This window comes from Neolamprologus brichardi, chromosome 16, assembly GCF_056152115.1.
Source record: "Neolamprologus brichardi isolate AB-2024 chromosome 16, ASM5615211v1, whole genome shotgun sequence".
NCBI lineage: Eukaryota > Metazoa > Chordata > Actinopteri > Cichliformes > Cichlidae > Neolamprologus > Neolamprologus brichardi.
This window is the reverse complement of record NC_142119.1, coordinates 15,025,670-15,051,761: the sequence shown is the minus strand read 5'-3', so window position 1 is coordinate 15,051,761 and position 26,092 is coordinate 15,025,670. Positions and strand designations below refer to the sequence as shown.

The 26,092-nt window shown below is 37.5% G+C and overlaps 1 protein-coding gene and 2 long non-coding RNA genes across 4 annotated transcripts; 1 reads left to right on the top strand and 2 right to left on the bottom strand.

The window, feature by feature from the left end:
• Positions 1-1,284: 1,284 nt before the first annotated feature.
• LOC148098214 (uncharacterized) lies at positions 1,285-9,546 on the bottom strand. The gene is made up of 6 exons (XR_015716555.1): positions 9,479-9,546; positions 7,036-7,067; positions 6,155-6,180; positions 4,136-4,166; positions 3,029-3,055; positions 1,285-1,855 (listed from the first exon to the last, which is right to left on the bottom strand). It is a non-coding gene; the product is annotated as an uncharacterized LOC148098214 (long non-coding RNA).
• Positions 9,547-10,742: 1,196 nt separating this feature from the next.
• Positions 10,743-14,180, bottom strand: LOC148098213 (uncharacterized). The gene is made up of 6 exons (XM_087830053.1): positions 14,124-14,180; positions 12,616-12,715; positions 12,057-12,416; positions 11,701-11,769; positions 11,446-11,592; positions 10,743-10,970 (listed from the first exon to the last, which is right to left on the bottom strand). Exons 2-6 carry the CDS (start codon positions 12,712-12,714, stop codon positions 10,743-10,745), a joined length of 903 nt encoding a protein of 300 aa, XP_087686179.1. The 5' UTR covers position 12,715; positions 14,124-14,180.
• A 400-nt stretch (positions 14,181-14,580) lies between these two features.
• LOC148098212 (uncharacterized) lies at positions 14,581-22,084 on the top strand. 2 transcript variants are annotated; one of them, XR_015716598.1, is made up of 5 exons: positions 14,581-14,764; positions 15,872-15,931; positions 17,559-17,640; positions 21,131-21,201; positions 21,308-22,084. It is a non-coding gene; the product is annotated as an uncharacterized LOC148098212 (long non-coding RNA). The 2 variants fall into 2 exon arrangements; XR_015716597.1 differs by having other exon boundaries at positions 14,581-15,931.
• The last annotated feature ends 4,008 nt before the right edge of the window (positions 22,085-26,092 follow it).

Genomic DNA, 26,092 nt, shown 5'->3' with positions numbered 1-26,092 from the left:
AACACTGTAGTCCCTGTTCAAGGCTCGGAAGATGATCGGTACCATCAAATGTGCCGTAACGAGCAAACTGAGACATGTCCACTTGATACTCGCGTCTGCGGCTGGTGACCACTGTGGGAAGCTCATCGCAGGCTAGAAACACACTGTTCACAAACCTCTTTCTGGCATCTGAATACACGTCATGGCCTTTGTCCAACACACGGTTTAGATCTGCTCTGGTAATGAATTCATCCTCGTGTAAGAATGACAGGAAAACCAAACTATTAGCCATGCATTGCTGATTCCGGTACTTTCCATACTTAGCAGAAGCCTGGCTTCGGGATGCACAGATGCTACTCACTCGTGAATGAGTTTCACTGTTTGTAACCTGTACATGAGACGGTCCTGGAGCTTCTCCATCATGCTGCGTTTGCACAGTTACCTGGGGTTCTGTCTGGATTACCTGCTGTACTTTAGCCTTTGGTACAGACACTGACTGAGCACCTCTCTTTACCACGTCTGCATAGGACACTGCGGATGTCTGAACACTGCGCTGCACTTCTGGACTGGGAATACTTGTAACAGACACCTTTACCTGCTCACCACTCTGAGAAACATTTACCTGTTCTTTCTCCTTTTGCCATCTAAGCTTCTGGGCCTGTGATCTTTGACCTTTTCTTGGCATTTTGCTTAAGTACAAACTGGAGCTGATATGTATTTATACACAAATATAAACAGAACTCAACCTGGAAACACTGAAAAACTTGTAGCTCTTCTACTATTGAATCTGATAAATGTACAGTTACTCAAATGTTCTTGTGAATCTGTAATAGATGTACAAGGTTGACTTTAATCTAAACTCAATATGAAAGATATTCAAAGGTCTCTCAAAACACTTGGCTCAGTTTTATTTTAGCTTTTTCAAAATCTTACATATATTTCTTTTAACCAGACTGGTTAATCTGTATATGGATATGCAGAAAAAATAGCAACAATCAAAATACTATAATAAAACTCTTAGCTTTTAAGTAGAGGTACTGCAAATCTTTCAGATATCTAAATTTTAAAGCAAATATAAACAGCTGTGGTGGTGTGGTGATCAAATGAGAGGCAATGAGGATTCTTCAGCTGAATGTTCTGCAGCAGTCAGGAAACAGGAAGTCTGGGTCCTCAGGGCAGCTTCTCGATGATAACTGCAGCTGAACACTTACACTCAGTAACAGAAATGGCTTTGTCTTTAAATAATAATAGTACACACTTACTGCAGTCAAATGTTATAGTCAATGAAACAACTAGCCAAATGTATTTGAAATAATCTAATATTTATGTGAATATAGCACTTTGGATATATTACAGAATAACAAGATTATCTTATTACAAATAAACCTTTAAAAAGGTATATTCAGGTAATTTCACCTGTAAGCCAAACTATCAGTGTTTATTACAAAGTGTAATGCTGAGACTAAAACTGCAAATGTAGGGCTGTGTAAGTAGTTTCTACTATAAAGTCTACTGTAATTCTACTACTGTATATTCAACCTTCTACTTGTAATTTCTAACAAAATGACTGGATGTGAGAGGACAGGAAAGAAGGAGCAGTGAGAGTGGAGATCTCTCAGAATTCTGAATACAGATCGACAAAGTTCTGATAACAATTTCTGAAAACTTGGATTTCTGAAAATGGGTTCTCATAAAATTAGATAGAGCAGTAGGGATAGAGGGATACAAGACAGAATGGCTTTCAAATTAGATAGAGCAGATGGGATAGATTGATACAAGATAGAATGGCTGTCAAATTAGATAGAGTCGGGAGAGTGATAGGACAGACAGAATTGCTTATAATGATAGAGGGAGAGGGTTGTCTGCAGCAGGTCACCTGTAAGACACAAAAGGACTGGAATTAGTGGTATTTCCAATAAGCTTGGCTTTACCATATTCTTCAGACTATAAGGCGCACTTAAAATCCTGTCATTTTCTAAAATAGGTAAATAAAATAAACAGTGTGCATTATGTATTGATTCTGGTTGTGCTTACTGACCTCGAACTGGATTTATGTGGTACACGGTGCTCAAAATTCTGTCAAATATTTAGTAAGAGTTTGGTAAGCTACAAAGCTGCACCGCTTGCTGTACTGTTGGAGCATTATGGCTACCATAGCCAGGAGCCTCTTGGAGTAATTCGTATGGTGCTTTAACATAATAGTATGGTGTGTGTACAAGGACGTGGCAACTGTTAAGAGACATGCTTACGAAGCAGATTTCAAACTGATCAGCCCATCAAGAATTTGATGGATTTGTGGAAGAGGAATTAACTGAAAAAGTGAGTGTATTGTTCTGTATTTTCTGGGCTACAAATTAACAATGTTGAGAGTTACTATGAGTTAAATGAAGATCAAATTATCTGACTGTTTTGTTTACCTTAATGTACCTTATGCTTAAAAACAGACTAATTTATTTACATGCCTTGTAATCTGAAAAATACAGTACATAGAGCTTTACACAATTAAGATTTCTACAGTAAAGTATTGGACTGAACTGAATGACAATGTTTAACAAATGGTGGTGGAGCTGTTATAAAGACACTTGCGTTCTATTTAAACAATAAACTAAGTCTATAAACTCAAACCAAGATGTGCTGCTACAGCAACTTACTGTAAATATTATATGGTCCAAATATATCTGCACACTGAGGTTAGAGCAGACAGTTTCAGGCTTCCTGCTTTAAACACTTTACATCCACTGAACTCAAATGTATTGATTGACTAGCAAAAACAACACAAATCCTTTCTCACATTTGCCAAAAACATCTTGATGATCACCAAGAGCTGTGCTGACTCACTCTGGTTTGTTTTTCTCCACTTTATACATGAAATCATCCCTTTAAAACTGCTTTTTGTATTTAGGTATACATAGGCAGGTTTAGGTGTATCAGGTTATCCTTGTTAGATGATTTTGAAACATGTGACAAAAAAAGAAAGCATAAACAAAATGAATCTGCAAGGAAAAAATACTTTTCCCAGGACTGTACCTCAGACAAAACCTTTACTTACCAGCGTTGAGACGATCAGATCAGTAGTCTAGAGAAAGGAAACAATATATAAGATCAGTGTTTAATCACTCAGACTGTTGAGCCTCTTCACACACAATTAAATTTACTTTGTCATAAAATAACTAGTAAAATCCTCAATTTCTTTAAGCCTTTAGAAACTTAACTGTACTCTTAATTTTTAGGTCTCACGTGGCTATCACGTGTAACAAAAGCATTCATTACTACAGAAGTGCAAAAAATAGGCACAAATATTTGTTGGCACAAATGCAGGATATACCAAATGTTTCTAATAAAATGTGAAGAACCACAAATTTTAATCTCATTTCAGATTAAAGACATTGGATGCAAAATAATTGTTTAAATCAGAAGTAACAGAAAACCTCATCGGGTTTTAGTTAGTCTGGTCTGAATATGCAAATCCAAAATACAAGTAAATACTGACATGTTACAGCAATGTCAGTGGCACATCGTTTTGTCATTGAAATTAAAATTTCTTAAAATATTATACTAAAAAGTCCTTCCATTGTACCTATTGGCAGGAATATTTATGTATTTTGCAGTATGTCCCTTTTTGGGAACATTTATATTTGATTCTAAAATACTGGCTTTAATATACCTATTCACACTTTTGATTTTCTTACTTTTTATTATTGCTTAAGTGTCAAAGTATCACTTCTAGTCACTCAGGCAAAATACTTCTAGTGTTGTGACTTCATGCTAATTCATAAGTGGAATATGAGAGACAATAAAAATCGATAGCTGTGGTGCTCTTAAGTGTTTAAGTTACCACCTATACTCACCTAAAGCACTTTCATAGTTTTGTTTGATACTTAAATCCACAAACACAATGAGAAATCGAACAATTGTATAAAGACAACTCTGACATTTAGCTACATTTGGACTTGATAAGTCATCATAAATGAAAATCAGACATAAATGGGCTATTAAACTTCAGGGACATTTTCAGGGGCAGTCAGAGGTCCTCTGTGGGGGGTTTGCTGCTACAGATTATAAATGCTATGTGTTTTTGCCCAGAGCAAATGGCAAGATGTCACAAATAGCCAAACTGTAAGTAAATTACTAAACATCACCATCACTGTCTACTTACCAGCAAAGGCAAAACCAAAGATCTGTTCACTCTATAACAAAAGACAAAAATACAGAATGAGACAACTCAAATCAGCATCAGAGTCAATAATGCATCACTCTCTGTAGTCAAAAAGATTCAGGAAATTTCTTTGTTTACCACAGTTGGAATACAAACAACAACAACAACTCTGTTTTTTTTTTCTACACCTTAATCACTCTCCTCATAAAGGTAATATGAGATTTTATCCATTTGCAATAAGCCACACAAGTTTCTTAGTCATGTAATGTTCTAAAATTTAGGTTCGATTACATAACAGCGTAGATATCATAACCAGTGATTTGCTATTTAAAAGCATACAACAATCACAAATGATGCCTTGTATGTAATGTTTGTAGGCTTTAACATTTGAGGTGGCCTGCATTGAAATTCTATTAAAACAAAAACAAAGAGTCGGGAAACTTAAACCAAGATGTGCTGCTACAATAACTTACTGTAAATATTGTATGGTCCAACAAAAACCACACACTGAGGTTAGAGCAGACAGTTTCTTTAAACCTGCTTTAAAGACTTATCGGAAGGTTGCCGGTTCGAGTCCCGGACAGTCTCGGTGGCTGTGTCCTTGGGCAAGACACTTCACCCGTTGCCTACTGGTGGTGGTCAGAGGGCCCGGTGGCGCCAGTGTCCGGCGCCCGTCAGTCAGTGCACCTCAGGGTGGCTGTGGCTACAATGTAGCTGCCATCACCAGTGTTGTAACAGAGACAGATGGAAAAGCTTCAGAACGCCAGCCCTTAAAGACTGAAATTTGTGACCCCTGCCCTATGTGAATATTTTATTTATTTATTTAAACTGCTAGTCGTGAGCCGCTCTAATGTGAAACAAACTCAGAGAGAGTTATAATTCTGGAAAGATTTACAAAGACCTGTGGGGGCTTTGCTGCTACAGATTATACAGATTTGGAGACCCCAGAAAACAAAAATCCTCCCAGATGTTGTAGGTGAACAGGCAAAATCAATGACTGGCCAAAAAGAACAACTCCTTTCTCACATTTGCCAAAAAATATCTTGATCATAACCAAGAGCTGTGCTGACTCACTGCACTAAACTGAATCTTCTATAGTGAGACAAAACATTACCAAAAAAACAACAACAATAAAGAAACAAACACCAGCAATAAAGTCAAACATGGTGCTGTTATTTTACTCCTTCAGGACCTACATCAAGCCATCAGGTCCTGAGCTTAAGTTTAATCACACTTGGGATTCACAGCAGGAAATTGATCTAAAGCACACGAGCAAGTCCAACTCTGAATGGTAAATGGCCTGTATTTATATATCGCTTTACTAGTCCCTAAGGACCCCAAAGCGCTTTACACATCCAGTCATCCACCCATTCACACACTGGTGATGGCAGCTACATTGTAGCCATAGCCACCCTGAGGTGCACTGACAGAGGCGAGGCTGCCGGACGCTGGTGCCACCGGGCCCTCTGACCACCACCAGTAGGCAACAGGTGAAGTGTCTTGCCCAAGAACACAACGACCGAGACTGTACGAGCCGGGGCTCGAACCGGCAACCTTCCAATTACAAGGCGAACTCCCAACTCTTGAGCCACGATCAAATGAAACAAAACTCTTGGTGTAGACTAATTAGAGTCTGTACTTGAATGGAATTGAGATAGTTGGTATGACTTGAAAACCCTATATTGGACCTTAATTAAGACGATTCTGAAAGTAGAGTGGACCAAAATCCCCTCAGTGATGTAAACCAGTCATTATTAATTACTGTAAATGCATGATGGTACTTGTTGCTCATTAGATTATCTTAGGTTGTTCTTGTTTGTTTTTCTCTGCTTCATACATAAAATCATGACTTTAAAAATCATGACTTTAAAAGTCATGACTTTAAAAATGCTTTTTGGTATTCATCCAGGTTCTCCTTGTTAGATGATATGAAACATGTGACAAAAGCATAAACAAAATAAACCTGCAAGGAAGAAAGACTTTTCCCAGCACTGTATTTCAAACACAACCTTTACTTACCAGACTAAGACGATCAGATCAGCAGTCTAGAGAAACGAAACAATACATCAGATCACTGTGTAATGATTCAGACTTTTGACCCTGTTTACACTCAATCCATCTTACTGTGACAAAAATTAACCATTAAGATCCTCGATTTCTTAAAGCATTTAACTTACTGCACTCTAAACATGAAAAACATTAGTTGCAGGGTCTCACACGGCTATAACATGTGTAATAAAAGCATTCACTACTACAGAAGTGCAAAGAATAGGCACCAATATTTATTGGCACAATGCAGGATATACCAAATATTTCCTACAAAGAAGCTTTGTGGCTCCAACATTTTCTATCACAAGTCAGTTTTAATAAAATTTGAAAAACCATAACTTTAAATTCCATTTCATATTAAAAATATTGGATACAAAAAATGATAGTCTACATAAATTACACACTGGCTTTAATATAGCAACGATTATCGACTCAGAACTTTGGTTAACTTATTTTTTTTAATTATTGCTCAAGTGTTTAAGCTACCACTTCCATTCACTCATGTTCTGACTTTAATGTAATACTTGAGCAGAATATGAGACACAATATAAATCAATAGCTGTGGTGTTTAAGTTATCACTTATACTGACTCACCTAAAACATGTATGATTTGAGAAGCCATCAAAATTAAAATCAGACATAAATGGTGTATTAAACTTCAGGGACATTTTCAGGGAGAGACATAGGTCCTGTGTGGGGGCTTTGCTGCTACAGATTATAAATCCTGACTATGTGTTTTTGCCTGTCAGTCAATGGATGTCACAAAAAGCCAAACTATTGTATGCTAATTGCTAAACATGTTACACAATGCCGGGTTTATATTGCTTCAGTTACAATGACTGTTTACTTACCAGCAAAGGCAAAACTCACGATGTATTTCACTCTGTGTAACAAAAGACAAAGAGGAAAAAATACAGAATCAGACAACTAAAATCAGCATCAGTTAAGATTCAATTAACTTGTATGATATATTTGGAGGCTTTAACATTTGAGGTGGCCTGCATTCAAATTCTACTTCCTGAAAATATTATCAAGTGCACACAGTATCATTTAATATGCTGATGTTTTAAAATAAATATCTATACACCTTATTAGTAATATTAATGGCCCACTGCTGAATTTTATTTATTTGAAGGTGGCCTTTTTTATTTCATAAATTTTTCATAAAGTGAAAAGTTAAACAGAACTGCAGATTTAGGTTGTATTTAAATGCGGGCCTGAACAAACAAGCTTTTGTTAAACAGTTTTTAAAAATGTGAAAAGTCTCCTTCTCATTAAGAGATGTTATTATTCTTGTATTTAATATGTATTTTATCCTCTCTCTCTCTCTCTCTCTCTCTCTCTCCCTTCCATTAATTAACCCCCAACAGTGTCCAAATTCATGGGCTGCATCCTCCTGAGGACCCAGCCTTCGCGGTCTACGTGGGCCGGGTCCTCAGAAGGTTGGGTAGGCCGGAAGTAAACGGCTGGGGAAATTGGACAGTCTAGCCTTCTGATTAGCGTCACCGCTGTCTCGGAGTTTAGTAAACTCGGCCGTCTGCTCCTTGCCATCTAAAATATAACAGGACACTGGAGTAAACTCTCGACCGTCTCAAACTTCTGTTTAATCAGTTTTCTGTGTGTGTGAAAATCCCACCCGGGGGATTAATAAAATGTTATTTTATCTAATCTAATAACTTTAATCTCAGCCAAACCGATTTACTCACGAACAAATAAAACACTGAAAAAAAGCCCAACAATAACATTTTTAGGTTGTCTAAAAAGTGACTTATATATTACGTTTAACCTGAGTAGCGAAACTCCACGGTGATCTCAAAATGATGTACCGGGAGTTGTGCCGTTCTCGGCGGCTTCAGTGACCCTCGAGCTCTCAGCTAGCTATCGAGCTGGTGGGTAACAGACGTTTAGCACTTTTGTAAATATGCGATATCTTGATAAACCAAGCAGATATTTGATGTTTACACAGCTACTTTCTCGCCTGAAAATATGTTAAAAGTTTATTTTGTGACCCAGAAAGATTAGTAAGAGTAATTTTAAAACTTAGTAGCGGCCGCCATTATTGGAAACTGGAGTTTGGCTGGGCCGCGCTATGAATTCTGGGATACGGTGGGCCAGGAAGGACACACCCGACCCATCCTTCAAATTCGGGGAAAAGGAGGACGCATTTGTCGGCTGCATTTGGAGGAGTCTACGAATTTGGACAGCCTTCGGCACGTCGCTGTGACGTAATCGGTCTACAAATGCGGCCTCAGGAGGATGCAGCCCATAAATTTGGACACGACTATGCGGCCCGAGAGCTCGAGGGTCACTAAAGCCGCAGAGAACGGCATAACTCCGGCACATCATTTTCAGATCACCGCGGACTTTCGATACCCGGGTTAAACGTAATATATAAGTCACTTAGACAACCTAAAAAAAAAATATTGTTTGGCTTTTTTCAGTGTTTTATTTTTTCGTGAGTAAATCGGTTTGGCTGAGATTAAAGTGATTAGATAACATAAAACTGTATTAATCCCCCGGGTGGGTTCCTCCTTGGTTTTCACACAGCTGACTAAATGTCAAACAGAAAACTGATTAAAAATAAGTATGAGATGGTTGAGAATTTACGCCTAGATAGCAAGGAGCAGACGCCGAGTTTATTCAACTCCACCGAGACAGCGGTGACGCTAATCAGAAGGCTAGACTGTCCAATTTCCCCAGCAGTTTACTTCCGGCCTACCCGACCTTCCGAGGACCCGGCCCACGTAGAACGCGAAGGCCGGGTCCTCAGGAGGAAAATCAGCCCATGAATTTGGATTTTTCTCCCGCTGTTGGGTCAGAGGCGGTAAAATGGCTCCTTCGAAGTTGCAGAACCTGCCGCTTCAATTATGTAATGTACCGCCATGGTTCTAAAATGGCGGCACGTTACATACCCTTACAGCCTAAATAATGAGGCGGTTTTAACCGACTGATTTGTTAGAACTAACTGCACCTTCCGTAACAGACTCAGAAATACTAACACGCCGAATGAAGCTAATGAAACAACACAATAAAGTGTAGCATACAGTCAAATTAACCATTGTCATTTCAAACTGGGTCTATAAAAGCGCTAGGCGTTAGCATTGGGTTGTCAGGGCTAGCTTCTCGAAAACTCCTTTAAAATAGAAAATTTACAACTTCTCACTAAAAAAGCAGACATTGTATTGCTTTAATATGACTTATACTTTGACTGGCTTTATAAGTCACTAACAACAACTCGGTGAATCACTCAAACAGATAATAAACATTTCGGAGAAGAGAAGAGAAGCAGCTTACCGGGGCAGCGATCCGGGGGAAAGTGGGCGGAGGTTCAGAAGTGAGCCAGAGACGTAAGAAAAAAGAGGCGTTCACTGGTAGTGGGAAATTACACAAAATGGACCTTGAGAACGTAAAAAAAATGTAATGTAAATGTAAATTTAATAATAATTTTACAGTATTTTTTGCCACAGAAAAAAACTAGCAGAAATTAATTTTTTAAAGTTGAATAAATATTTCAAACATGATTATTTAAATTTGAATTAATGATTAAAAGTCATAAATCAATATAAGGTCATTGTGTTAAAATGTGATGTATTAATATAGATTTATTTAACTGACTGAAGCAATGACAACAGTCTTCTCCTGAACACCAACACCAAGGAGGTGGTAAAGAGTTCACCAGACCTAAAAAAAAACAAACAAAACAATGCAGGACAGTCTGCAAAGATGTCGAGTCAGTCAGACATTGTGCAGAGCAGATGAGGAAGAAGTTGTAATCTAAAATGGAGAACAATAAATACAGCCACCTAAGCATCCTCACAGGACAAGATGAACTGCAGTGAGAGGGTCATCTCACTGCACTGCAGGACTCAGAGGTTCAGGAGGGTCTTTATCCCCATTGCCATGAGGCTTTTTAACAGCAACTACTCACATGTTCTTCTCACATTTATTTCTTTTATTCTAATAAACATTGGTAGTAATCATATGAATTCTGAGCTAAATGGACTTGCCCTGATAGGCTTCAGCCAGCACAGAAGCTAATCCACCACAACACTTAGGGAAACTGAAAATGACTGTTATTAATGTTTTCAAACTGTTTAAGAAAAATATATATAATCTTTCAGCCTTCTAAAAAAACACACACATAAAAACAGTATTATATGATGTTGAACATACAGCTAGGCAGTTGTTGGCCTACAGGAGGAGTATTCTTTATCGAAGGTTTTAAGTGCTTAAAACGTCTGTTAAGCTCTGTACAGAGCATGCAATGTAACTGTACATTAGAGAGTTTTTTATAAACCATGTCTTCTGTTTCATTTAATAAACATGAGACTGCTTTATGCATATTCAGCTATTTATTAGATTTTATTAGATTACAAAACACTTAGCATAAGAATGCAATTGAAACTATAACTTTTAAATATTGTTTAAATGAATGAACATAGCAACTTGAACATTTTAAAAAATACAAACAAAACAAATGAACTATATTTATATATATAGATCTATATATATATATATACTTATCTATCTATCTATATATATCTATATCTATATATATTTATTCTGTTTTTTTTATGTCTACTATTTGTTTTCCTTTGATTTTTACAGTAACAGTGATCGTGTCCTTCTCAAACTCCTCCTCGTAGGGCTTCCACATTTTCTCTTCAATGAAGAGGGTTTCTCCAGTTTGAAGGAGAACCTGCAGCTGGGTGGACTGCAGTGCACTGCACTGCTCTGCAGTGGCCACACCAACTATAGTTACTTCAGTCCTTTCATCTTCCTTTGTCTGTCGATACACAAAAAGCATATATTTAATATGGTAATCACGTCTTGATGCATGCTCAATGATCCATGTAAGTAAATCCCAAAAGGTTGATTCTGTTCATCTGGACGTAGCATTTTCAAGTGGGAGAAATGTTTCGTCACTCATCCAGGTGACTTCTTCAGTCTCTTTTACCCAATCTTTTAAACAGTACATTGCATAATGACTGAAACTAGCCCACTGAAGAAACAATAGGCTGGGAGGTCAGTTCATTGGTCAATAATATACAAATTGTCATGCGCACTGATCAAAGACCACAGAAACCTGCAGTCCGCTGAGACTGAAGAAGTCACTTGGATGAGTGATGAAACATTTCTCCCACTTGAAAATGCTACGTCCAGATGAACAGAGTCAATCTTTTGGACCACCTATAATTCTAAACATTTTGGCAAATGACATTACTATTACATGTTGGTACAAACATATGGCTTCTTCATACCTCAATCTTTGTATGGGAAGTCGTCTGGAGCTGTACTCCATAGGCAGAGCGGTGCACTTTCACATGGGAGATCTTTAGCTGATCTCCCACATGAACATCGACAACTGACGCCTCCCTCCACAAGGAGACAGTCGTGGTATGCCCATCCTGAAATCACAAAAATGACAGAATGAAACATTTATTCATTAACTAATAGAAATCTCAAATATGCCTATTTTCACCATTTTCAATATTTCACTTTAGTTGCACCATTACCTGCTTTAGCTGGAGCATTCTTATTGGCACCAGTTGTTTGCCTGAGCAAACTGTCCTCACTGCAGAACACTGAAAATTCAATTAAAATATAATGTCACTTATAGTGATTGCATAAATCTGTGTGTGTACATATAGGTGCTTCTTTCTTGACTTACTACATCTATTATTTTATTATTGTTGTTAATGATAAATCTACAACCATTTACAAAATAATACTGGTTGATCTTGTTCTCACAATTTTGTGTTTGTTTGACAAGAACAATAAAATTATTATTTTTACTTTTAAAGACAAAAAAGTAATGGTTTCTTTGAAAACCTAAAGCAATATCAATTCTGATGGAACCACAAATATTTACCTCCACAACCTCCCCTTCCACTGTCATGAGCCCTCCAGATGTTGGGCTCATCTTTAGTGGTGTTGCTGGGGAAGGTGGATTAAGAAGCTCCTCCGCCTTTATGATGAGGGCCTCTGACACTGCAAGGGCAGGAGCTTTAAAGAACTGGGTCCTTGCTGTAATGTTAATGAGATAAGGGGGAGCTTGGCCCCTCAGCTCATGTCCCCTCATCATGTAGGACATGTCTTGTTTTACTTTGGAGGAGAATTCTTCAAATAAGGTGATTTTTACCACTGTTTCACCATCAGTGATTGCTGCCACTTTATTTTTTTTTGTTGACAGTGGTTTGACCCCTCCATCCTGCATATCCCAGCTGATCACCTGATAAATACATAAATAAAGAAATGTATTTCTATGATCTTACTCCATAGCCACGTTCATACATGTGAAAGTCTACATCATATGATTGTTGGGTTTTTCTCTGTATTTATTATTGTACGATCTACTGTACAATATAAAGCGCCTTAAAGCGACTGTTGTTGTGATTTGATGCTATATAAATAAAATTTAATTGAATCACCTTTAGCTGGTCGCAGGATTTTAACACCCTGATGTGAATGGGTGGGGGCCGGAAGTACGGCGTCTCAGGCCGGTTATCTGTCAATTTCCTTAAGGCCATTCTGAAAAAAAAAAAAGCAAAACAAACACATTACCAGGTTCATACATTTCTGCTGGATCCAGTTCTGATAGAATACAGTAACACCTGTTGCTTTCATGTCGTCTATTCACATTTTGATATAAAACAAACACATCATGAACTTCCTCAACCCTAAGTGTGTTTCTGAGGTTTCTGCTTGATATTTACATAACTGAAAACATTTCAATATTTCTGTAAAAACACAAATTATCTTTACAAAATGTTGGTCTGAAAATTAATTTAACGCTTATGAGCCTTCATAAAACACATACAAATATTACAGCACATGTAAGTCTATCCAATTCAAAATAATTATTAATTAAAATAATACTTGAAAATAGGTTACAGTGGACAATAGAAAACAATGAATCATCATAGGAAGATTATCTGAAAAAGGATTCATGCTCCTGAAGTGAAAAACAGCAACATTACAGACATCTTAAAGATTGCCTGCCTGCCCTTCCCCCTCCCCCAACACATACAGGGCAGGTGCGCACACACACAAACAAAAACATAGTGCACCTGCTTGGTCTCTGTGGCTTTAGTTCGTATTGGCTCCCCTTTTTAATCATTTGAGACGATAAAATTATAGAATTACTGTCCCTGCTTTTAGGTGAGTCCCGCCCTCCTTAACTGGGCAGAAAATGGCAATTTTTTGACCAGAAAATAGCTCTGTGGGAGATGACCACCACCCTTTGCACCAGGCAGTGGAAACATTAGGGCTGAATAGATTTCTCTTTTATATATGTTCCTATCAACTATTCCTCCTGTCTGCTATGTATATTGTCTTCCGGCACAGTACAATTTCATGACAATACAGGGCTGTGAATACGATAAATACTTAGCTATACTCCTATTGGTTACTCAGCTGCTGTATAGACTGGGAAAGTAATTGGCTTGCAAAGTTGGGAGGCGGTTGCCAGGGCAGAGTGCCAGCCTTAAGCATTTTTTTCCTACTAACAGCCCAAACGTAACGTCTTAAAGTTTATAAAACTGTTATAGATCTGGAAGATTTGTCTGATTCTGTAAGATCTTAATATTTCATAAAAAAATAGATGCCATTTTCATGAATACATTCAGATAGTTTTTTCAATTAAATATCCCTGAAACAATAAGTTCATCAAACTATGACACCTACAAATACATTGCTATCAATACTAAATGTGAATTTATCAAAAGTGATTTTTTTTTCTTCGAGAGAAAAATGACGATACACATATATAAAACATTCGTAGGCCGATAGAAAAGTCAGACCGAATTTTAGGGGTACTTTGACAGTCTTTATATTCACAGGAACTTAAATGGCTAGATCTTTTATCTTTCACTACATTATAATGTGTTGTACATAGTATAAAGGCACTAAAAAAAACGGCTCCAATATCAATACTTACGTTTTATGAAGTTATCACAAGAGCACAAAGTAGAAGAGCTGTGACTCTGACTGAAAGTTTCTTCAGAAAGACCGGGAAAGGGACCGCTGGTCTTTTATGTTACAAATTGTGATGCAATCTGTTGTTACCTGCCTGATTGGCTAACTATGATTGTTGTTTTTCCCAATTGTACTGCCTTGTGTTGATTTTGTCCCTTTACTTTAGGGCGGTTTTTGTTGGTGATCAGACCCGATTCTTGTCTAATTTGAATTATGAAATTATCAGTACTATTTTATAAGTCTCAAACTTACAATTTAAAACGTATAAAATTACTAGTCTTTTTTATTTTTTATGTAGTTAATGTAGTTATGTAGTTTTTTTAAAGTTCGACTGCTAAAGCCCTGCATGTATTTTTTAGATGAGCTTTTATTTTGAAAGTGGCGATCTCTTTTCCTGGTGTCAAGGGGAAGCACGCCCGACAGATCCACGTTCCTGCTAGTCCCCGGGACAGAGTGCGGGAAATCAATGCGGTTCAAATACGTTCATGGACACAGGAGTGCTAATTCCCTCCAGATTTCGCCCAAAGGCGCAGGTTTCAAGGCTGCACACGGTGACTGAGCATCCTAACAAAGGTTCAAGCTTCAAGGTTTTACTTCAAAAAGGTAAGCCAAACTTGGTCAACACATGACAGGAAAAGGTAAATGTATTAGCTATGTTAAATATAAGTGCCTAATCATGATAGCTTGCTGTAGGGTAAAACACTTAAGGTCAGAAATCTTTACAGTTGTGTTCATTGTAAAGCTGTTGTTTAGGGTATGTTTAAAATAATGTATTATGTAGTTGCACCACCACAGTTATGAAACTGAGAAATGTAATGATGTAAAAGCTATAGCATGGTTGGGGTTTTGGCTTGGTGAGCTTACAGCCTCCTTAAAATCTGTCAGAATTATCTACAGACAGATTGTTTAATTCATATAACCATTTAATTCAACAAATATATGAAGAAATATGTCAAAGTTAGTATGACTTTCAATCATGAACAACATTGATGTAAAGAAAATCTACCAAACTTTACCAAGTATAACTACAACTCCCAGAATGCACCGGACGAGGGAGCAGGTTGGGCCTGCTGCTCTGGCCAGCTTACCCATGGGGGCAATGACAGTGGGAGTTTACATGCTAGGAGTTTCTGCAAGCATGCAAAAAAACCCCGCAATAATATCACGGTTTCCTTTTGGCAAAAATCCAATTCTATAGTAAAGAGACACAGCAGAGACTCGGGATGAAGATTTGTATGAGTTTGTAGTTAGCCATCTGCTGAGCAGGGAAAAAGCAATACTGACATGTATGCTGCACTGACGCTATTTGCAGTGCAGTTACATTTGTAAGAGAAGCTGTAGGTGATATAACATGTTTTCAGTAAATCGCTTACATTTTGCCTGAAAACAGAGCAGACTAAAGAGCTCACTGTCATTGTCCAGAGTTTGATCACTCAGTGTCTATGTTTTGTGATTATTAATATTCTTTGTTTTAATTCTTTTTCTGGTTACTTGTTGTTATTTGCAGTGTTTACGTGTTCTCTGTGCATTCCTTGTATTGTGTCTAGTGTTCTTGGTTCTATGTTCATGTTTCCCGTTTTACTTTTGAGAGTCTCGTGCCCCGTGCTTGAGTGTAATCTCTTTTGCTTCCTCCTGGTCTCCTCTGATTAGTGTCATCTGTGTCTCTCTCCTGTGTGCTATTTCCATGTTTCCCTTTGTGTGTACATATAGGTTGTTTCCCAATTAAGAGACCGCACGCTTGAAGTACGCGCACTACATGTACTACGTACGGTGAGTACTATAAATACCAGAAGTGCGGAAGTGAGAGACTTGTGAAATGGGACGGTCTTGCCTTCCTTGCGCTGTTCAGGTTACCTAGCAACCATGATACTAACTGTGAGAAACGTTTCATACAGCATTGTGTGACATAAGTGGAGGAAAAATGTTTTTTTGGTTTTTAATTTTTGTCATGAGATCACTTTGATTAGTTGAGTATCTGAGGCTGAGACCACAGGACTGTAAAACATGATTGTTGGGCTTCATTTCTGTACTGAACAGTCATTTCAAGATTAGTTAGTAAATAACAATTAGCTAATGTTGTTCATGAGACTAAAGTCATCTCACTGTGGTAATGTAAATATAATATGGCCAATATTTTATGTACTGTCAGATTATTATGAATATGATGTAACACTATAGATCAACTTACCTCAGAATATATAAAGCATATAAAGAATTACAGTAATATGATGCAACAAACACAGCAGTGCTACTAATCCAAAATACTCAAAGCTTCATAGAACTGAAACAAACATTTATTTTTAGCTCCATTCTGCTGCTGATACATACTTTAGGTTTCTGGATATTAAACGTGTTCTCTCTCCCACACTGCAAACACTGGATGATAACATTATTTGAACATTACCTAATAAGACTGATTCAGGACAGACAGTTAGTTATGTTAAACTTTCCTAGCAGTCCTTCACAAACAGGGAACAGTCTGTCTATTCTCTCCATCTGTCAGCTGCTGCTGGCTCTTCCTCCTCCTCTTCCTCACACACTGCCGAGTTTCTCCTGGTGGATCATTGGGGGTGCAAAGCCTCACAGATGATGTGCAGCAGTGGGTCCCTCAGTCTGTCCTCACTCTGGACACTTGCAGTCGTCACACATGGAAATCAAATGTGTGATAAGCTGCAGGATTCAAACACAAGTGTAACTTATAAACACATGTTCATATTTTTATTCCACTATCAGAGAGAAAGAAACAGAGAGAGAGTGCAGGACAGACAGACAGGTGACAGTCTCAGGTGTACACACTGCTACGAACAGGAGGATTTAGTGTTTGTGTTATTACGAGTGCTAAACAAGAAGAGTTCCCAGATGGTACAGTGGACACATGTGTGACTCCTGTGATTAAAACATCTTTCTTTCAGCTTAACGAGTGAACCGTCAGCTCGTTCAAACACACGTTAAAGTCCGTTTGGCTCGACACCACCGAACAGAGGCAGCAATGTAACATAGCTAACATTAACAGTGCAGTGAATCCTGCTTGTGCCGTGATATTCAGGACTGCAAACCGAGCAGCATCACTGACTTTCAGCTTGTTGTGTTTGTGGATATATGACTGACTTTAATTATCTTGCTTATGCAATAAGAGCCTAATAAACTTAAAGCCACAAGACCGTAAAGCAGAGGTATAACTGTATGAGCTACAAAGTTTAAATGTTTTATCACAATCATAGTGTCCAGCTCACAAACAGCTGATTGTTTTAGTGTTTTCTCGGAAATATCAGATGTAACTAGTGATGTCACAATGAAAATGAAATAATATTGAACAGTATAGAATCAGACATGTTAGAATTTGCTTAAAATTCTACTTGTTTTATTTTTAAAAATTGTGCAACATTTTGTTTTTCAGATGTTTTTGCTGAATTGATCAAGACTGACTGTAAGAGTGTAAACATCGAGTAACTATGATGTTCGAGCCCTCTCAAGAACAGGTAAATAGTCATTTAGAGATTAAATTTGTCCCAGTTACTTTGCCCTACTCTGTCTGTAAAGCTTCACTTTTGTCACACTTCCTGCCTCCAAGAAGCTGAAGTAGAAGTAGAACTCTGCACCAGAACCTTTTTGTGACATTTCTGTCGATGGTGTAATTGTTGGTCTTTTGTGAATTCTAAGTAGGTGATTACTGAAAGGCAAGAGAGAAACTGAAGGCATCAGGTGACCTGTGATATGTCAGAGCTACAGAGAGGAATATTTCAGTGCGCCCCAGGGTGGCTGTGGCTACAATGTAGCTTGCCATCACCAGTGTGTGAATGTGTGTGTGAATGGGTGGATGACTGGATATGTAAAGCGCTTTGGGGTCCTTAGGGACTAGTAAAGCGCTATATAAATACAGGCCATTTACCATTTACCATATTTGTGACAAGTATCCAGCATTTGGGGAAAAATAGTTTCAAAGATGCATATTAAACAGGCAAGCTTTCATATTTAGAGGACAAAAACTATTACTTACTTTTAATCATTATTATGTGGTTAAGTACTGGACTGTGTGCTTTTGAGGCCAAGTCACACGGGGTTTCTTAGCTTAGACTGATGAGTATTTGAAATAATGTTGATTGTAACACCTTTTATTGTAGTTTTAACACTGATGAATCAGCTTTCATAAATGAAGCAAATGTTTCATTTATCTATATTAATAAGTAATGCTTAGTAGAGTCATCTTTGCTGAATCCAATGGTGAAACATGGAGAATTTCTCCTCTACTCTGAGTAGAGCTAGATTTGGTTAAAAACGATAAAAATAAGTATGGCATTTGACAAAATACTAAAGGTTTTTTGCTTTGCTTTTTGGAATGTTTATAAGTTGTGCATTGATAACTTTCCTTTTTAACCAGTCTCAAACAATGACTGGGTGACCAGTGTTGTCGTCATCAGGGCAGGCCAGCACAGCAGGAAAAGTGAAATGGCCAGGCTGAGAGTTACAGTGGGATGCAAAAGTTTGGGCAACCTTGTTAATAGTCATTATTTTCCTGTATAAATTGTTGGTTGTTACAATGAAAAATGTCAGTTAAATATATCATATAGGAGACACACAGTGATATTTGAGAAGTGAAATGAAGTGTATTGGGTTTACAGAAAGTGTGCAATATTTTTTTAGACAAAATCAGGCAGGTGCATAAATTTGGGCACCACAAAAAAATACATGAAATCAATATTTAGTAGATACGCCTTTTGCAGAAATTACAGCCTCTAAACACTTCCTGTAGGTTCCAATGAGAGTCTGGATTGTGGTTGAAGGTATTTTGGACCATTCCTCTTTACAAAACATCTCTAGTTCATTCAGGTTTGATGGCTTCCAAGCATGGACAGCTCTCTTTAACTCACACCACAGATTTTCAATAATATTCAGGTCTGGTGACTGAGATGGCCATTTGAGAACGTTGTACTTGTTCCTCTGCATGAATGCCTTAGTGGATTTTGAGCAGTGTTTCGGGTCGTTGTCTTGTTGAAAGATCCAGCCCCGGCACAGCTTCAGCTTTGTCACTGATTCCTGGACATTGGTCTCCAGAATCTGCTGATACTGAGTGGAATCCATGTGTCCCTGCACTGGCCACACAGCCCCACAGCATGATGGAGCCACCACCATATTTTACTGTAGGCAGCAGGTGTTTTTCTTGGAATGCCGTGTTCTTTTTCCTCGATGCATTACGCCCCTTGTTATGCCCAAATAACTCAATTTTAGTTTCATCAGTCCACAGCACCTTATTCCAGAATGAAGCTGGTTTGTCCAAATGTGCTTTAGCAAACCTCAAGCAGCTCTGTTTGTGCTGTGGGTGGAGAAAAGGCTTCCTCTGCATCACTCTCACATACAGCATCTCCTCGTGTAAAGTGCGCCGAATGGTTGAACGATGCACAGTGACTCCATCTGCTGCAAGATGATGTTGTAGGTCTTTGGTGCTGGTCTGTGGATCGACTCTGAATGTTCTCACCATTCGTCGCTTCTGTGTATCTGAGATTTTTCTTGGTCTGCCACTTCCAGCCTTAACTTGAACTGAGCCTGTGGTCTTCCATTTTCTCAGTTTGTTCCTAACTGTGGAAACAGACAGCTTAAATCTCTGAGACAGCTTTCTGTGTCCTTCCCCTAAATCATGATGGTGAACAATCTTTGTCTTCAGGTCATTTGAGAGTTGTTTTGAGCCGCTATGTTGCTACTCTCCAGAGAAAATGAAAAGAGGAGGGAAACTTACAGTTGACCCCCTTAAATACTCTTTCTCATTATTGGATTCACCTGTGTATGTAGGTCAGGGGTCACTGAGCTTACCGAGCCAATTTGAGTTCCAACAATTAGTTCTAAAGTTTTTGGAATCAATAAAATGACAACAGTGCCCAAATTTATGCACCTGCCTGATTTTGTTTAAACAATTATCGCACACTTTCTGTTCATTTCACTTCTCAAATATCACTGGGTGTCTCCTATATGATATATTTAACTGACATTTTTTATCGTAACAATCAATCATTTATACAGGAAAATAATGATTATTAACAATGTTGCCCAAACTTTTGCATCACACTGTAAGTTAGGCATGGGGTGGGTGTTCAGTTCTCACCTGTTCCTGTTTAGGGAGAGACATCAAGCCTCTCAGGGTAAGAAACAACAGTAGAGCACTCAGCGATTATGACAAGTCCCCTTATTACCACTGTTTGTCTCACAACCAGTACCATTTTTTTCCTGAAGCCTAAAGCTCACCATATTGTTTTAATTAAACCTGCAGCAATGTGCTTTTTTTTCTTAACAAAATGGCACATAAGAAAAAGGTTTAATTTTGACACTTAAATTTATTCCCAGAAATAACTTTTAATACTCAGGTAAATTTAATATCAGTTATTTGTACTCAAATGCTATTTATTAAAATTATTTATACTTATATTAGAATGTTACTGTGATAAAGGTATCCTTTTAGGTACTGTACTCTGTAGGACACTAAGGAAGGAGAGTGATCATATTCTGTGAGCCCTGGTAAATAATGCTTGTTCACAGAATTATAAATGACTGTAACTCCTGCTCCATCTTGAGCGCCATCATCTAACCCTGTTGCTACCTGGTGGGTGGCTCTGCCCCTGAAAAAGTGTCTAGCCTTTGTCAGTATGTGTAAGACTGGCTTTCTATATGGTTTAGTGCAGACAGAGCTTCGGGACCCTGTTGTCCTTTTTTCTGATCGGTGCTGGTGTGTAGCTGGCAATGCAGTGTGTAAGCACACAGTTGTTTTGCCCTTTCAAACAGTACATTTTTCAGAACTGAAGCTGCAGGTTGTATCTTCACACCTGCACCGAGACAGAGCAACAGTGGGACAAATCCAAACAGCAGTAAGTGCTGACATTCATATTCAGGACTGACCCTTTAATGTTCTTTTATAACCTGTTATAAGTAATATGTATAAGTATTTTTTTTTCTTTTATATTTGTTATTGATATTTTTTTTCAGGGTTTGGAACCAGGGCCAGTTCCATGGATCAATGAACGTTCATTCAAAGACATTTTTGAATAATGATGCAGGTACAATGTCAAGTTATTATTATTATTATTATTGTTGTTATTGTTATTGCACAGATGACTTTCACAGTGCCTTGTTTTATCCTCACATTATTATGGTCCTTTAAAGGAGTACGCTGTACAAGAACTTGGCTGGTGACCCACTTTACATCTTCTTGCTAAACACTGGAGAATCATGCAAAGACATTGATGTAACAAATTGACCTCTTACCGCAATCATGGCCTTCAGTGACAAGAAGACCAGTCTTAAGACAGCATTGGTGAGCGTGTTCTCTAACCAGGAGCCCAGATTACCCACAAAATCTGTAAACATTTACCAAGATCCTCCTCTTTACCTGCCACTGCCACTCAGTTAGTACAGGCTGGATCCCACACAGAGTGTGCATGTCTACAGTGAGGAGGAACTCTTCAACCTTGAAAGCTTACTGGTCACAGAGGACATGGTACATAAGATTGAGACAGCAAAAGGAGAACAGACAGCTGACCAGGAATGGCATCATCTCAACAACGCAAGGATCACATCTTCATCTTGTTATGTGAGGGGTGAAATTGTACAGAGAATGCTCTATTTTGAGACATATGTCAGAATACTGGAGAACAAGGAGAACAAAATATTTGACACCATTATTGTGCCCACTCTATCAGATGAGCTATCTGATCTCCAAGTGAACTGTGTAACTTAACTCAGTGAGATCCTTAGCCCAAGCTTTAACCAGGGGTTTGTTTTGATAATACTTAGAAAGCTGACATGTGCACTGCCAGCAGTCGTCAGAGGGATAATGGTGTCAAATATTTTGTTCTCCTTGATGCTTCTAATTGCTCTCTCCACAGATATCATTAGACGTGAAATGTTCTACACGAATAGTGTGTGTGGTGGGATTTGTACTGTGAAAACATTTTATGCTAGTATTCTGACGTGGGCGTCAGAATACTTTCAAAACACATTGGCATCATGGTTCCAGTCATCTCATGAGAGAGCCATATCCCAATTGCATTGAATAAGGTGGATCAATTTCATGATGTTCTGCCAATTTTTCACAGTTCAGCAACAGGTAGTTGAGGTAACTTCAGCTTGTTTAGCTTTTATTCAGTGTTTGTGTTATAAATGTCATAAGTCTTATAAGTAATCACATTTTTAACTAGATTATAATATTTTTGCTATTTGTACTGTTATTTATCTGCTAAGCTACAATATTTTATTATTATGAATTTTCTGCTAAATTATAGTATTTCTGCTACTATGTTACATTTCTAATAAATTATACTATTATACTACTGTCTATTAAGTTATACTGTTGTACCATTTATTCTAAGTTGTTTTGTTTGTGCTAAATATTAACATTTCTACTGAATTAAAATAATTCTGATATGTTGTACTATTTCTGCTAAGTTATTGCATTTCTGTTTAGTTGTTATGCTTCTGCAAAATTATTAAAAGTTCAACTACTTTTCAAATACTGACTTCAGCTTTGTCAGCTATTTTCAGCTGCTTTCGGCAGACAACTTCAGCTTTACAGCATCCACACTGCATTTTCGCAGGAAAATGCAGTGTGGATATATTTCTGCTTAATATAGTATTTCTGCTTCTTATAGTATTTGTGCTTAATATAATATTTGTGCTTAATATAGTATTTGTGCTTAATATAGTATTTCTGCTAATTTATAATATTTCTACTTTTTATAGTATTTCTACTTTTTATAGTATTTGTGCTTAATATAGTATTTCTGCTCAATTATAATATTTCTGCTTTTTATAGTATTTCTACTTTTTATAGTATTTCTGCTTAATATAGTATTTCTGCTCAATTATAGTATTTCTGCTTAATATAGTATGTCTGCTTAATATAGTATTCCTGCTAAATTATAGTATTTCTGCTTTTTATAGTATTTCTGCTTTTTATAGTATTTCTGCTTTTTATAGGATTTGTGCTAAAACATAGTATTTCTACTAAATGAAGTATTTATGCTTCATCATACTATTTCTATATATTACTGCCAGGTCCCCAGGCAGCCAATCCTCTGTGAGGACTGACTCATTCAAATTTACAAATCAGGGACAGCACGGCTTCCCAGCCAGCCAATCATATCTGAGGTCTTCCGTTTTCTTCTCTCGTCATATCTCCGCGACGGTTGTACAAAGAGCAATGAAAATCGCAGTCAAAGTACACCAAAGTCTGCTGATTCACCCAGTACAAGAATTATGCTTCTAGTCCACCTAGTTTTTGAGTTACATGACGTTTTGTAACTCCAAAAAACGGCGCTTTTCGCCTCTCACCGCGATCTAATTCTGACTGCTCATCACCCTGTTTTCCAGGCACCTGCTCTCTTTCCCAGTGGCGCAGTTGGTAGTGACATGGGTCTGCAAGCCAAAGGTCGTTGGTTCGATTCCACCTTGGTCAACGTGTTTTTTTCCCTACAAATTAATACACTATCACAGACCAGTAATTCATATTCATCATTTATTATAATTCTGGAAACTTTTATTATTTTACCAGCTTTTCTAATATGGACCTCACATTCTTGTTAACACTCCATGGCACAAATACTGTTCCCTTTAGGCTTTCTTTCTATGTATTTCTGTTAAATCAAAGTACTTTTACTACATCTTAGTACTTCTGCTCAATCATAGTATTTCTGCTAAATCATAGTATTTTTGCCAAATCATGGTTTTTGTGCCAAATCATAACATTTGTGTTATGTTATAGTATTGCTACTAAGTGGAGGAATTTCTGTCATGCTACAGTATATGTGCTGATTAAGGTATTTCTGCTAAATCATAGTACTTCTACTATATTATATTTTTCTTTCTAAATATAGCATTTCTGCTATATAATTGTATTTCTGCTATGTTATAATATTTGTGCTAAACCAGAGTATTTGTGCTGAAACATAGTATTTCTGCCAAATGATAATATTTCTGTCAAATTATAGTATTTGTGCTAAAACATAGTATTAATTTAAAATTACAATATTCATAGTTCATCACAGTGTCCCTGGTAAATCACAGTATTTCTGCTATGTTGTACTATTTTTCTAAATCATAGTGTTTCTGTAATGTTTAAGTATTTTTGGCTAAATATATTCTTTCTGTTATCTTATACTATTTCTCCTAAATTCTTGTATATTTGAGAAGTTATCATGTTTCTGGTAAGTTACAATATTTCTGACACGTTCTGCTATGCTATTGTATTTCTGCCAAGTATTATGTTTCCTCTAAGATATTGCAGTTCTGCTAAGTTATTACTTTTTAGCAAAGTTCCTTTGCTTCTGCAAAGTTTTTACAATTTCTGCAACTTTTCAGCTTTTTCAGCTAGTTTTTGCAGACAGCTTCAGCTTTAAAGCATCCACACTGCATTTTCGCAGGAAATGCAAATTTTTCTAGTTGTGTGGATGCCCTCAAAGGCATCCACACTATTGAGTTCCTGTTTCTCTTTAAACTTTATTCTTTTTCAAGTTGCTCGCGTTTTTCGGCACTTAACTACTCCTTCAGTTTTCAGCTGATTTTCTCCGTTCAAACTCTAAACTGTTCTGCTATTTCTGCTAATTCCAGCTATATCTTTTGGTGTTTATTACTATTATACTTTTTAAAATATTACACTTTTTTCCTTTTTTTTGTCCCATTGAAATGAATGGCAAACTTCCACAATTCTGCTAAAACTTGCTTGTTTTTCAAACTTAACTACTTCCTCATACTTTCACCTAGGAACTCCATTCAAACTTTAAAATGTTCTCAAATGATTGGGCTTTTCCTGTGTGATTCAGCTTTTTCATATCTTTTACCGTTTTCATTTAATGCCTCTTTAAGTTTTCAGTTGCAGCTTTGTGGTTTTTCAGAAAATACATGCGTTGTTATGGTTGCTATGCAATTAACTCCGAGTGAGAGCTGGTGCTTCCTGAAGTTTCTCTTCATGTCCGAACAACTTCTTGCTACTCACTCAATTTTCACTCAACCTCCACAAATTATACATCAAAACGTAGGTATTTTTGCTGGCTTTCAGAAAATGTCACTATCACTGTTGTGGAAGTTACAGGTTTTTATCAAATCGCCTCAGAGCAACACAAAGTCTTAAAACTCTCCATAGAAAGTCAATGGGGAGTCTGTTCAAAATCAGCGCTGGGACTCTCCAATGAGAGGCATTTTCAAATCGTCATATCTCCTTAACAAAGGAAAGTTAAGACATGAGGCTTGTGCCAATTCATCTTCAGACACTGCTGACACTCACGATCAGAGCAGTTTTTACAGTCATCTTACCGTTGAGTCATAAATTACGTTTGTTTGAGGGGTGGAAATCTGTCCTCCTCTCAGTTTTCAAACTCCGAAAATGAAGCCGTTTCTTCTCTCGTCATATCTCCGCGACGGTTGTACAAAGAGCAATGAAAATCGCAGTCAAAGTACACCAAAGTCCGCTGATTCACCCAGTGCAAGAATTATGTTTCTAGTCCACCTAGTTTTTGAGTTACACGACGTTTTGTAACTCCAAAAAATGGCGTTTTTCGCCTCTCACCGCGATCTAATTCTGACTGCTCATCACCCTATTTTCCATGCGCCCGCTCTCTTTGCCAGTGGCGCAATTGGTAATGAAACGGATCTTCAGACCAAAGGTCGTGGGTTCGATTCCACCTTGTTCAACATTTTTTTTCACTACAAATTGATACACTATCACAGACCTGTAATTCATATTGATAATTTATTACAATTCTGAAACGTTTTATGATTTTGGCAGTTTTTCTAATATGGACCTCAGATTCTTGTTAACGCTCCATGGCAGAAATACATACAAGTACACAGCCTGATGAAGCAGACAGAAGCAGTACCTCTGATTGGTTCAGCATTTTCACCTCTTATCAGCACAAATCTCAGCCTCTTCTGCTGTTTTTATTAGAATTTTAAGCT

What these genes read in the sequence shown, in the direction of transcription:
- LOC148098213 (XM_087830053.1), bottom strand. Translation starts at nt 12,714, where the DNA reads ATGGCCTTAAGGAAATTGACAGATAACCGGCCTGAGACGCCGTACTTC. An exon ending in AATCCTGCGACCAGCTAAAG is followed by an intron (nt 12,417 to 12,615) that starts GTGATTCAATTA and finishes TGTATTTATCAG; the next exon opens with GTGATCAGCTGGGATATGCA. An exon ending in CTTCCCATACAAAGATTGAG is followed by an intron (nt 10,971 to 11,445) that starts GTATGAAGAAGC and finishes GTGTATCGACAG; the next exon opens with ACAAAGGAAGATGAAAGGAC.